This window comes from Buteo buteo, chromosome 1 (genome assembly GCF_964188355.1).
Source record: "Buteo buteo chromosome 1, bButBut1.hap1.1, whole genome shotgun sequence".
NCBI lineage: Eukaryota > Metazoa > Chordata > Aves > Accipitriformes > Accipitridae > Buteo > Buteo buteo.
In genome coordinates this window covers 20,143,664-20,157,301 of record NC_134171.1, presented here as the reverse complement: position 1 = coordinate 20,157,301, position 13,638 = coordinate 20,143,664, and the positions used below count along the sequence as shown (strand labels likewise).

Sequence of the window (13,638 nt, the reverse complement as noted above, 5' to 3'; positions counted from 1 at the left end):
ACTGAAGCAATTTGAGAAACAAATCATTGTGGACATAGTGAACACCTTGCTTCTGATGTAGTTTCCATATTCTGTTGCTGGGAACCTTTCTGCTGTATTTTTACTTGGTTTAGGGCAGGATGAAAGGCTCTTTGACCTTGTATGGAACAGAGCTGCCTGTCACAGAGGCTCCTCTGGATGATGAATTCAGCACTTCTTGGCAGGCCTTCATTCAGACAAAGTTAACTCACATCAAAAAGCCGAGTTTCTACTAAACTCAGGTGTGTTTCATGGCATTCCACGCTCATGCCACATTTGGAGACTGAAGAAAATAAGATTTCCTCAACAAATAGAATGGCCAAAGGATACCATTACTAAATGGTGGTTTCTTCCTTTAAATATCAGGTGAGGGGAGTGAGGAGCTTCAGTGGGCCTTTGATCAGAGTTGTGGCAGAAAACTGTCTCTAGTCTTTTCCATTGATGGCTATGGGCTGTTACGACTGTGCTGGTTGCTGCCCAACAAGCCACTGGCCTTCCCAGTTATGATCTGGAAGCAAAAATAGTATTTTTTTAAATGAAAACCATGTATTTTTTTATGAAATAGAACAATTGTTCTGAAAAAGAACTACCACCTCCACTATTTGCTTTCCATTTATAGTTCTCTGAGTTTTGTGAGATCAATGTCAGTTGATGAGGAAAATGTTCCCCTCGTGAGAGGGCAGTGCTGGAGGTCCTGGGTATATGCAGTTAGGGTAAGGAATACTGAAGGAACACGGGCAACGTAATCCAATCTATTTCCACTAATTGCTCGGCAAACCCCGTAAAATCATTATATGCAGTGTGACTTCAGTGTGTCCGATGAACGATTTGACGACGGCTCGTGGGCCGTCCGTTTTACTTGTCCTTAGGACCGGGAGGGTTCCCTGCCGATCCGGGTCGCCGTTGCAGGGCGGCGTTGCCAGCAGGGCTGCGTCAGGAGCCGGCGGCTGGGCGCACCGGCACGGGCGGCAGGGAAGGCACGTCGCCCCTGCCCCTTCTGTGAGCGCTGACACGCTTCACCGAAAAAAAAAAAATAAAAGAAAATTCCGTTTTTCTCCCGCTCCGTGAAAACGGGGTGCTGAGGAAAATACCCCCCGAAAAGGAAAAAGGGAGGGAAACCGTACCTGACAAGACGGGGACCCGCTGGCGACTCTGAGGCGAAGTTTCCCGCGGGCGGGCGGGAGGCGGCGCCCCGCCCCCTCCACCTCAGGCGCCCGCCGCGGGGCGGCCCGGCCCGGCCCGGGCTGCGGCGCCGGGGTCACGCCGGTGCCCGCACGCCCCTCGCGGGCCTCGGGGCGCACGCTGCAAACCGAGCCCCAACTTTTCAGGCGCGGGGCGGCGCGGCGCGGCTCGGGGCGGGGCGGGGCGGGGCGGGGGAGGCCGGGCCGCGGCCGGGAGGGCGGGCCCGCCCGCGGCGGCGCTGCCCCGGCGCGGCGGGGGAGGACGCGCGTCGCCACTTGCCCGCTCCTTCCCCGCCGCGGTGCGGTCGCAGGTCCTGCAAGCGCCCCCTCGTTTCCCTGCGCAGGCTGCGCTGCCGAGCGGGGACGGGGGTGGGTGGGGATGGAGAGGTCGCCTGGCGCTGGTGATTCAGTGCCGGGGTCCGTACCACAGCCCGTCCCCGGCGGCGGCGGCGGCGGCGGCGGCAGCGGCGGCAGCGGAGTGAGCGCGCGCACGTGACGCCGGCTCCGGCTCCTCAGTGCCGCCACAAACAGACGCACGCAGACACACACACACACGCGTTCCCCGCTCCTCCATCCAGCCTCGCTCGCGCCCGCACGCTCCCTCCCGCACGCACCGCGCAAGCCGCCGCCAGGGCGAAGCTGTCGGCACGCTCCGCGGTGGCAGCACCGGCGGCGGCGGCGGCAGCGGCGGCAGCAGCAGCAGCAGCAGCGATCGCGCAAGAGGCAAGAGTTTGCGAAGGCTGCTGCCTGCCTTCCCGAAGAGGTTTTGCGCCCGGAGGATGGCTGGCTGCGGGCTGTCAGAAGACGCTTGCTTCTCCTCCTTCTTTTACAACTACACCTCCTCCTGGGAGACCTCCTACAACCAGGTAAGAGGTGGCCGGTGCTGCGAGGCGCGCTCGCCGCCGCTGCGCCCGCCGGGCTCCGCGGGGGAGGCGAAGGTGGTGCCAGTGTGTGCAGGAAGGGTCTGGAAGTGTTTCTGTTCAGCGTCGGGCGGGCGGGGGGCGGTCAGCCGAGGAAAGAATTGAGAGAAAAGAGCCTTTCTCCCTGTGCCTTTCAGCCCCCTTCCCTCCGCCTCCGCCCCTCCGGTGAGGAAGAGGAGCGGGAGGAGGGCTGAGGAGCGGGAGCCTTAGTGCGTGGAGGGCTGCGCGTTACCCGGGAGCAACTCGGGGCACAACAAGGCAACTCGAGCGAAGCGTCCCCGAGCCTCCCCCTCGGCTCCGCTGGCCGCCGTCCTCCGCGCATTGGGGGTCCCCGCTGAGGGCAGCCAGACGAGTTTGCCGGGGTGGAGGGAGGAGGCGGGCGAGTGACAGGCTCGGTGCGAGAGGGACACCCCCCCAACGCGTTCCCCTCTCCCTCAGAAATGGCTGCATATGCATCCAACCCCGTCATTTCGGATCCTGCCTAGGTGGAAAGAGTTCGGCTCACCCGTCTCTCCTGATTCAGCCCCCCCGCCTTCCCCCCCCCCCCCCGTACTTAACTTTGATGACTGTGCAATGCAGAGCGCGCAGCCGGATAACGCCGGCTCCTCCGGCCGCGTCGGTCTCTCCCGCCCGCGCCGTGGCTCGGGCCGCGGGGGGTGGGTGGGTGGGTGGCGAGGGAGCGTGGGGAGAAACCAGAAATCGCGCCTCAGAGGTAGAGAGCTATTCTGGGAGCCTCCAAAACGTCTTTAATTAAATAACTGTTGTAGTCTGCTGCCCCCGCTGCTTGTCTGGTGAAAGTCTACAGGCAACTGTCATTTATAAACTACATCGGTGTGTGTGTGTGCGTGCGTGCGTGTGGAAGGGGGTTTCTGGTGCTGGCGTGACGGGAAAAGTTGGGCAGCGGGGGGAAGCGGCCTTGCGGAGCAGGTGGAAGGCACCCCCGAGCTGTGGAGGCGGCGGTGCCCGCGCGGGGGCGGGAGAGCCGCCCGCGGCCCCTGAGGCGACGGGGGGCTCCGGGGGTGGTGGTGGTGGTGTTGGGGGGGGGGGGGGTGTCGCCTCCCTGCGGGGGGTAGAGCCCCGCTGAGCTCACGGAAAAACGCGCAGCGCACAGCCGCGGTCTCCAGGAAACTGAAATCCCCAAACTAGCGGTTGCCAGTTTAAGGTTACACCTCACGGCGAGGGATCGAGAAACCGCGCGCTCCTCCCTGCCTCCGGGAGTTCGTAACAGCGAGCGGCGGGGAGCGGGGCCCCTCCTCCGGCGGAGCAGCCTGCCGGCCGGCGCACTTCACGGCCGGGCCGTCGCCGTGGGGCCCCGGAGCCCCGACAGCCGGCTCGTCCCTGGAGGCAGCCGAATAAATGCCGATCGCTGGCGTCCCGGGTGCGAGCGGAGAGCGGCCGGGCCCGTCTGGGAAGGCAGCTCGTGCTGGGTGGAGCTGGCCGCCCAGTTCGCCGCCCCAGTCAGGGGGAGAGCCTTCCCGGCAGGAGCGAGGCGGGGGTTCGCGTGGGGAACAGGCGCACGCAGAGGCGCGTATCGAACCCGGAGCCGCCGCGGCATCGCCGTCTCCCGCGGGCGCCGGAGCCCCTCTGGCTCGATGAAGTCGTCAGGTGTCGCCGGTGGCCCCGCGCCTGGCGGGGCGGGAGGGCGGCAGGTGCGGGGGGGGGGCGGCCGCCGGCGGGTCCGCGGCGGCCGCCGCCGCCCGCTCGCGGCTGACAGGGCCGGGGCAGGGCGCCGCCTGAGAGCCGCCGCTCTGGGCGGGCTGCCCGAATTCTTCACGGCCCTGGACCTCGGCAGCGCGGCGTGCCCGACCGCCCGGGGGTGGCTGCGGCGCAAGTTTGCTCGGTGCTTACCGCGAGCGGTGGCTTGGGGTGGCCGGTGCTGCTGAGCCCGGGCTGGCGTGTGTGTCTCCGCACGTACCGAGAGCACACGCCGGCGCCGGTGTGTTTCTGTGAGCAGAGAACCGCACGTTATTACCCTGCTACGTACGAGTCCGCGCGGGTAACTGAGATTTAGGGAGGGCTTATGCCTGGTGTAAAAGGCAGGCAGTGGTACGAGGACTCCTTTGAAACCCTCAGAGGAGGGAAAGGGTTAGGAACGCAGACAATAAAATCAGGTTTAAACCAGTTCCTTTATCTAAAGTTAGTTTCATTCTGTAGCGAAACAGTTCCGTGAAAGAATGGCATTGTGAAATGATAGGTTCCCTTAACATTCTTTTCAGGAGAACAAGCCCGTATCACAATGCAAGCAGGAGGAATTGCGGACAAATCCAGAGTTGATCTATTCTAAATAACAATGTTGAACTGTATCTAAGGGAAAACGGGGGAGATAATTCAGGATGCAGAAGGTCTATTTATAGAAGGACTATATAAGCTGTAGGATATATACACAAAGTTGAATTAAATATGCATGATTAGGAAAGGAGTTTAGAAGGAGAAGGTGTAATCATTATATAGCATTACAACGGGAACAGATGAACTTGCAAGACTTTCCAGGGTGAAGACGAGAAGAATTTTTAAGATACATATTCTTTCTGGCGCTCAAGGCTCCTTTCTATTTTCATCTTTTGCGTATTACGTTAGCATTTACATCAGTCAAATTCACCAGCTGAGGACTAGCAGTAGATGTTAGTCTGAATATGAAATCAAAATGAATATGGGATTTTGCTGCAAATAGATTTTTCTTACAAGTTTTAACACTTAAAAAGGCAGAGTTGGCTTAAATTTGACAGTCAGCCATATTCGTGTTTGTTTGTTTTTACCTGAATTGCATCCAAAAAAAAAAAAAAAAGCTTGCAAACCATTTCTTCTTGCTAAATATAGCAACGTAGCTGAAATAGAATTTGTTTTGTATACTCTGTTTAAAACCAAACAGCAAACAGAAAAACTTTAAAACAAAGTGCTGAGATGAGAAGATGGGTTGACTACTGGAAAAATAGTTTTTTATTCCTAGATCAATATGATGCACTCTCAACATCTAGTACGAGGTAAAAGGATCCCTTGTATAATATCAATAGTGGTTCAGCCATAGCTTGCTAAAAGAATCTTTTCCTGGCATCTCAAGACTTTAATGAGAGTATAAGTAATCAAAATAAGACTTAATAATTGAACCAGTCAGGTTAAAGAGAACAGTGTTTTCTTCTAGAAGCATAATGTACTATCTGACAGTTTTGAAAGCAGAGGTAGGACATTTGCTTTATCAGTCAGGAAGGTTGAGAGATGTGTTTCAACTTTTATATTTTTGATGCATTATTGCTGTTCATATTTAAGCACAAGATTATATGTGTGATTTGTTGGTAATATTCTTGGAAGGAACTTTTTCCATTGCATATTAAATTCCAAAGTGCATCACAGAAAAGCTTGTATCAGAAAAAATATGTCTAGAAACTTTATGAAGTCTGTTTTGAATGCATTTTGGAGACAGTCTTCCAGAAAATAAGGCTCTATAATAGCTACAAATAAGGCTTTGCATTACTAAGGAGAACTCCAAAAAGATTGACTGTTCACCTGAAGTTTGCTGTCTTTTTTTTTTACAGTTATTTTAGTACAGGGACTTAACCACTTTGCTAAATTCTAGACTAGACAAACTTGTATACTTAAATCCTGAGAACTATGAATTGTGATTGCATAAACTTACCTGCATTGTCTTGCCAATGTGTGTAAACCTGAGGTGAAGGAATATCCAGCAGATTTCCTGTTGATTCATTCTGTGATCTGCATTTTTTTTAGACTATCAATACACATTCTACTTTTAGTTCTTTATTTTGTGCATATGTATTCGCTGGAAACTTCCTGAGTGTATCTTCTGGCTTACTGAAATTCCCTTTACATCTGTTTCTTAATTAGTAGTCATGAGGAAGGAACAGCTATTTCTAAGTACTGCAAAGGGGGTATTCAGCCTTGCAAGAGCAGTAATATTCTTGGGCATAACCTGTCCATGCTGAACTGGCAGCATTATTTGTATTAATTATTTTTCACTCTCCAGTCCAGAACTGGATACGTTGTTGTGTTACTAATCTATATGGTTGGGAAGTGCTTGAAAATCATTTGAAATGTAGTTTATGAATGAAATCCTATGACTAAGGCATAAATCTGGATACTTATTTTAATTCGACCTCAAGAAAATCCCTGCAGTATAGAAGTAAAATGAGATTATGTTGCCTGATTACTGTCGTTATTTCAGAGATTTTTCCCTGCAACACTCAGCTGAGGGCTTGTTACCTGGCTCCGTCTCTTTGTCCTGTGATTTCAAACATGTTAGTACTTTATACAACATATTTTCACGGAATATATTCTGTCGATATAAGTAACTCACTGAAAGATTAAGCTAAGAGCCAACTTTGTGGCTTGGCTCTTTGTCTTTACGTATGCAGGGACAAAAGTACCCCAATGCAGTCAGAGCTTTCTGCCAGTATTTTGGGGGAGCTGGACTGAATGTAGTATATTACTTTTATGCATTTCCTTCTTTTAACTAGAGTAAGTCCAATGGTCATTTCTATTTTGGTCCATAGCCTGTGAGACTTTATGACTTATTTTTGTTTCTATGGTTTCTGGATTTTTTTTTAAATTATTTTTTTATTTGAATAGTAGAACTCAGAGTCTATGCAGGTTTGGAAATATGCTAGATGAGTGCGTGTTCATGTACTGCATATGTATAGCACATCTTAAGTATGTATGTATATGAGGATGTTGAATGAGAGATACTATATCAATCTTCAGAAGATTGGGCAGTACACTTTATGATTTTTGTAGACCTTTTTCTTTAATGGAAAAAGACTCAGTTGATAGATTTACATTACTTGGCTGTGAAAACCAATGGAATAAAACTCATTCAACTTCAGATTTAGTTTAGCAGAGCCTGTAACTTCTCTGCAAATTAAAAGGACACTGTCAAAACTAAATTAGTTAAGAAAAAGCAGAAATCCTGGTTGAGTACTAACAGAAAAGACTTGGTAATTAAAAAACCAGAAGTTAATCTTGGATTTGAAATTTTCCTGACTTTTCTATATCCAAGGGGTGTTTCATGCTGGTGGACAAAGATGGGAAAATGGAACACAGTAAAAATGAAAGTGAAACTGAAGAGGCCTGTTTTCTTGGCATCCCAGCAAAAGATAAACAATAGGATAATAAGGAAGATGTAGTTTAATAGAACAGGTAATAGATATTTAAAAAAATCTTCTTAAACGTGATTTTCTTTCAGAGATTAATGCCTTAATTCATTCAACACAGTAACTTTGAAAAGGGTATTCTCATGGCAGTCTCATCTGGCAAAAAAAGCACAGTTTAAACTGGGTACAAACCATTTCCTCATGCCCCAGAGCAGAACAGCTAAATAGTGGTACAGTAGAGCACAATAATGTGAGTTTAAAGCACATGCAGAAAATGGGCAAGATGTTATTTTCGTATCTTGGTTCAGAAGAAAAGCTCATGTGCAAATTGCAAGTTACAGTCATGGCTGTGATGAACTAATGCATTTTAGTGCTTTATACATAAGACGGGATTTTCAAAAATACAGTTGTGTTCAGGAGAAAATGTCAGTAGTTCTAGCAATGTGTTCTGTAGGAAGAGGGCAGGGAGTTCTTTGCTGGTCAAATGTTCATGTGGTCTAAGCAGAAATGTAAAAGTGCAGGGTTTGCATTGGAATGAGAATGGGGTCATCCACCCTTTGTACTCATCATCAGGGAAGCAGAACCTTCTTCCAGAGAGACCATAGGAAATCAATGAGTACACTTTGCTAGTGTAGAGATAAATGTGTACTGCAGAAGGGTATTAAATATAAAAGGGCAGCAGTAAAATGATTTACTACATGAAGCAGTGGAACTTTCTTTTGGTCACCTAAAAGGCAATTTTCAGTTTTTGATAACATAATTGTATTTTTTAAATACTACAACTGAAAAAAGCTGGCAAATTAGCTATTTTTTTAGGGATTTGAGGCATATAATGTAAGCTAGGAGAGGCTTGTTTACAAATGGCAGCTTATTTACAAATAGATACATGTTTTTTAACATATTATCTGGCATTTATCATTTAGATTACAATCATCTGATCCGACTTACCAAAAGTTAATGGGTTTTTTAATGTTTTTTCCTGAGGCAGTGTGGATGCTTGTTTGTCTCGCCGTGACCAGAAGGTATCACTGAGGGATACCAGCACAACGGATGCACATAGGAGAGAACCTGATGTACATTTAGGTGTTGAGGCTTAATGAAATGTGGAAGAGCAGGTGCGCAGTCCTAATGTGTTGGTGGGTTTTTTATTTCCTCTGATGTGTTTCTTTGCTGTGTGAGCAAATCTCCTTGTACATTTAAAACTTATAGGACTGTAAAATTGCTAAAAAGGATGGAAACCCAATAATTCTACAATATTTTTTGTCTCAGACTTTGTATTTTCTACAAGTGGCCATTGAGATTCTGCTTCTGCTAAGTAGCTGTGTGTTATTGTCTCTACTCTAAAGGCAAAACTAAGGTGAAGAGAGGTTAATAGCAGAGTGACTCTCACTCTGGATATGGCACTTGTGAGACTGTGGTCCTAATTTTGGAAGGAGAAATTGGGCACTGTCAGTTCCATTTGAATTCAGTGGGACCTGAAATGACTAGAAGGTGTGCCTACACTAGCACTTTTCTTGGGAGCAGGAGTGTGCTGCATTCATCCCAGATCTGCTGTGCTTTGGTTAGTGTTATAGATTGGTCTTGTTGCAAGTTAACGGAATTCCTTTTGGATAGAACTGAACTGGGAGATGTGTTCTAGGAGTACCCCTAGTGCATTTGAGCTACAAATTGACATTCAACTAATGAGACCAGAGCTAGGATGAAGTTAAATAATCAAACAAGCCACACCCTGAAGTGCGTGGTGCGAAGCATATTGTATAGATGTCAGATCCTCAGCACCAGCTGTCTGACTCTTCCAATCTTACAGTTCGTATTACTTGCTCGTGTAGACAGCCCCTGCACATACCCAGTTTACCTAGCAGAGAGCGCATGAAAGCCCATGCTTGGCCAGCTCGTTGGAGACTCGTGGGTAGAATGGTCACCTGACATGCATCCTTGTGTTGCAATCATAAGACCATTATTCTTTCCCTCAAAAAGGGGTAGTTTGTGTTGGCATGAAGAGAAAAGGTTTGTTTGATCACTTGTGATACAACACATGAGTGAGTAAGAGGCGCTGGTACTTTGGCTCACAAAAGCCCTCCACATTTTTAACCCATTTTATTATTTGCAAGAGCAATTTAGTTCCTAATGTTAACAATGAGTGATTATGATTCTGTACTTCCGTTTACAGCATAAATTAGCATTTTGTTTTCCATTACAGCTTTTGAATGAGGAATTATAATGTATAATTTGCTGCAAATAGATGTTATCATCTCTTTGGATGTGAACAACCATATAAACTTGAGCAAATGATAAAAATGGAATCAATTACTTCTCAAATGGAAATAGTTTACAAACCTTCACATACAAAATGGCAATAGTAGCTGGTTATTGTAACAAATAATTAGTTTTTTTTTTTAAAAACAACATTTATTGAATCCATTGACAATTTAGTAATTGTTTATAGAACATTTAACCACCCCCCTCACAAAATACATGCCACATAATATATGCATTTTTTAAACTGCAGATTGCCATTGTAGTCCTTGTGTGAAGCTTTACTCATGTATATTCACCTGTACAAATGTTCCGGAAGGGCAGCACTGAGCCACAAATCACACTGATGATGATTAGAGAGCTTCACAGTGTTCTGGAATTAGTAGATCAAGATTGAAATCGTAGAGGAGAGAAGAATGAAGTGTATGTGTCGTAGGCTGTATCCGAAGCCTGCTGAAGGTGATGTGAAGTTTTCTGCCACTTCTGAACTTGGGATCTAGGTCCTGGTTATTAGAAGGATAAAGAAGAGGAAGAGACATTATTATAGTTGCTTGAATGAGTGAATGCTGTAAGTCTCTATTGGAGGGGAAGGTAATATCTTGTACTTTAATGAGTCTACTAGTTTGAATTTCACGAAACAAGTTCTCACTGTCAGTTGCTATGATATGTTTCTGTATTATACAGAGTTATTCATGCTTGGAAAAATACTAGTCCACAGCCAAAATGAATGGGAGAAACAGTCCAGAATCCCACTCATTCTCTTCCCCTTGCAGAGACTTGCTTCATATCGTTAAAGAACATAATCCAAGCGTCATTTCCAACCCCTTCCTTTCAAGGAGGCTGTCTAAATTCTGACGATTTTCTACATACTGGTTTGCATGTATGTTTATTTCTGGTCCCCTAAAGCTCTGACCATAAAGCTACCACCTACATCACCTCCTGTCAACCTGAATTCAGCAGCCTTTTTCTCACAGTCTTCCCTGGTAACCCCATTGCATCCATCTATCCATTCTGTATGCAATATAAGCTCCAGTTGAACATACTGTCTTGATTGCCCCCACCTTCTGTCTTATCCTTATTTAAAAATACAAACCAAAGTCCATACTTTGCCTCATTTAGTGTTTTGGATTTTAGACTCCTTGTTGTCCTCCTAAAGCCTTTGCATAATTTAGCTTTTCCCTGTTTACTGTTACCACCACCTTTTTCTGTTTATGATTGATGCTAGATTTGATGTGTGCTAGGTTGCTTTTCCTAACCAGCGCTTTTTGCTATCCCCACACTTTCCCCTTTTACTTAATGAAGTCATGAACCTGTTGAGGAAGATCATGTAAGCTTTCCTCTACATGGTCTCTTGAAAGCCATTGTTGCCTCATTATTAAAAATTAATAAACTTATTTTGTGCTTGGAAAACTATGGAACAAACTGACCAAAACCTAGTCATCATCCTGACTGCTGCATTTCACTGTATTCATCTGTTGCTTGTTTCTTTAGGTTGGTATCTGCTACCATACTTTGATCAGTCTGTAGATCAGATAAACAATAGCTTTTTATTCTTCTAATAATTAAAAAAAGACTAATGATGTAATTTCTCATTTGATCCACTCTAACAAACATTACAAGTGAAGTAATCAAGGAGGAAAAGAAAGAATGATAAAATGGGAATAGCATAACTTGCAATTCAGGATGCTGTATTCAGTCTTAGAGCTTTCCTTTGAGACGATAGAGCTGATTGCTTAGGATGGAGCTTTCTTGTAATTTTATTTTTGAGACAGCTGTTGGTTGTGCAAATGTACTTGTTTTCTCATTTTGACTAAAAGTCTGTTTGGCTTTTTTTTTTTTTTTTTTTTTTTTAAACTTTCTGAACAAACTGTCTTGGACTGGGCCAGGAGGTGGGTGTCATGATGCTGTGTATTTGCAGTGAGGCTTTTTGAAGCTTAGAATGGGTGTCTGCTGTGGTAGTGATTCTTGAAGGTCTACTGGAACTTGGTTTTTTAAGTGTGTGCATGGCTTCATAAAACGTATCCACAGTCGTCATGGAGTCCCTGGACTGAGCAATTCACAATGTCAGAGGTATATTTGGATTGTAGAAACTCACTCCAACAAGATAACTCACTTCAACCATTTGTTTTCAGGTTTTTTTCTTGAGTCCAACAGCACATTGTGACTCGATGTATCTGCTAAACTTTGATTTTATTCATGAAGGTTCTTATTATATCTGTCTGCTACCCCTGTATGCTCATAGTTTGCTTAGGCCTTGATCCAGCAGACCACTTAATTGCTCAACTGTAAACGCTTGAAGTCAAGGGAACTGCTTACAGGTTTAAAATGAGTGTGTGGTATGTTGGACTGGTGCCATAGACAGCTCTATCTTAAGGACAGAGAACTTTGCTTCCTTCTTGTTTGTCGAGTACTTGCCATACTTTTAGTACATTAGAAGTATTGATGGTAATTACAGCAGTGGGAGCAAGAAAGCAATGAGGAGATCAAGGAAACCTGGTAATGTTTACAGTATTGTTCATTGACAGTTCAGTCTCTTTTTTTGTTAAATGGATTTGCAAATAAAAGATGATTCCTCCTCTTCTCCCAAGCAAAAAGCCTTGTGATGAAATGAATAGGTAGTGCATTAAAATGCAAAATTATGTGCAGTGACAGAAAGCAATGCATGAAAGATAGTTAAGGACAGGAAACTCCTTTTGGATCATAAGCAAGGTTTAAAAAAAGAAAAAAAAAGAGGACTAAAACCATGTAATGGTAAAAAAAAAAAAAGATTCTAAGTAGGACATGCACACACTTAAATATTTTAAGCCATGTGAAGCAATGAGTAAATGAACTACTGACCAAATAAATTAGCAAAACAAAAGTAAGGTTGCACTTCTAGCCTTTTTTATTTTCATCCAAAAGACTGTTAATTGCTGGAGGATTAAAATAATTCATATTCAAGGACAGAAAGTGATAACAGTGTGCAGAAGCTTGGATGCTCCAGCTATACAAGAAACAGTGAAAGGAATACTTTCTCTTTGTGTGATGTCTAAGCCAAAAGAAGGGGGGGGAAGGGAGGGGGCTGTGGCTCTTTGATGTCACTTTCAGCATAAAAATAATGCTGTAAAAGAAATAGCATAATCTTTTTCTATTTATCTAAGTCCTTTTTTTCTAAAGAGTTAGGGCAGCATTGTTAATTGATTTTTCTGACACTCATAATAACAGTTGTATTAAAAATAATTTACAAAGGATTTTTTTTTTCCAGAAGCTGAGCCCTGCAGAATCTCTTGTAGAAAAGTGGGTAGAGAGTGGATTATTGTACATCACTGTTCTCACATAATTATAATCTGCTTGATTGGTAAAATGCATGTTGTGCTTTTGCATTGTCCATTTTCAACCAGTGGTGTCTTTCCAATAAGATTTGCTGGTTTAGTAGTAATAGCATCAGGATATCTCATGCCCTTTCAGTATGAATAAAGGTTGTCCTAACAGCTGCTCAGATTGTGCTGGCATAGTAGCTGTCTTTGCTGGAGTGCCAGTTTTTGGCTAGAATATTGTAACACACTGGAGCTTTTCTGTGGTTACCAATGGTTGAATCATTTCCAGCTGTGAAAACAGATGTGTGGCTTTTTTGGGAAGTAAAGTTAATTAGGGGAGGTTTATGAATTGCATCTTTATTTTTTCTTTTTAATAGGGGGTTAAAGGATGCCTTTAGAAAAGAAATGGTTTTTTATGAGCATGAAGTTGGACAGATTATCAACACACACAGCATTATAAGGAAAATTTTGGGCATACCCATGACGAAAAGAGCCTGCGCATTGCCTGGTTACCTCCTAAAACCATGTTAATAATGAAAAGAAGAAATACTTACTATTTAAATTGGTAGCTAATAAAGTTAAGACAAAACTGGCAAATAAAAATGACTAGCTTATCTTTGTGCATGTTGAGTATTAATATTGCTATTTGTCCATTTTTTACGGCAGCTCACAGTCTTCAAAAGGGCCAACACATCACACATATCTCACTAAATGTTTTGGTTTTCTTCATCTTTGGCTTTTGTCTCTGAAATGAATTCTCTAGGCTGAAAACTCTGGAAAATATTTGTCATTCTTTTCCCCTTTTTTGTTTAACATAGTGATTTGTACCTTTAACATTGATATCTGTCAATAAGTCTGCTGGTAG

General features: G+C 45.1%; 1 protein-coding gene across 1 annotated transcript in view; it reads left to right on the top strand.

Moving 5' to 3' along the window:
* Window positions 1-1,849: 1,849 nt before the first annotated feature.
* The window catches only part of PPARGC1A (PPARG coactivator 1 alpha), a 374,024-nt gene continuing 362,235 nt past the window's right edge, over window positions 1,850-13,638 (top strand). Inside the window, exon 1 of the mRNA XM_075023868.1 lies at window positions 1,850-2,065. Within this exon, the coding sequence (XP_074879969.1) occupies window positions 1,979-2,065 (87 nt within the window). The 5' untranslated portion in view covers window positions 1,850-1,978. The remainder of the gene's footprint in view (window positions 2,066-13,638) is intronic.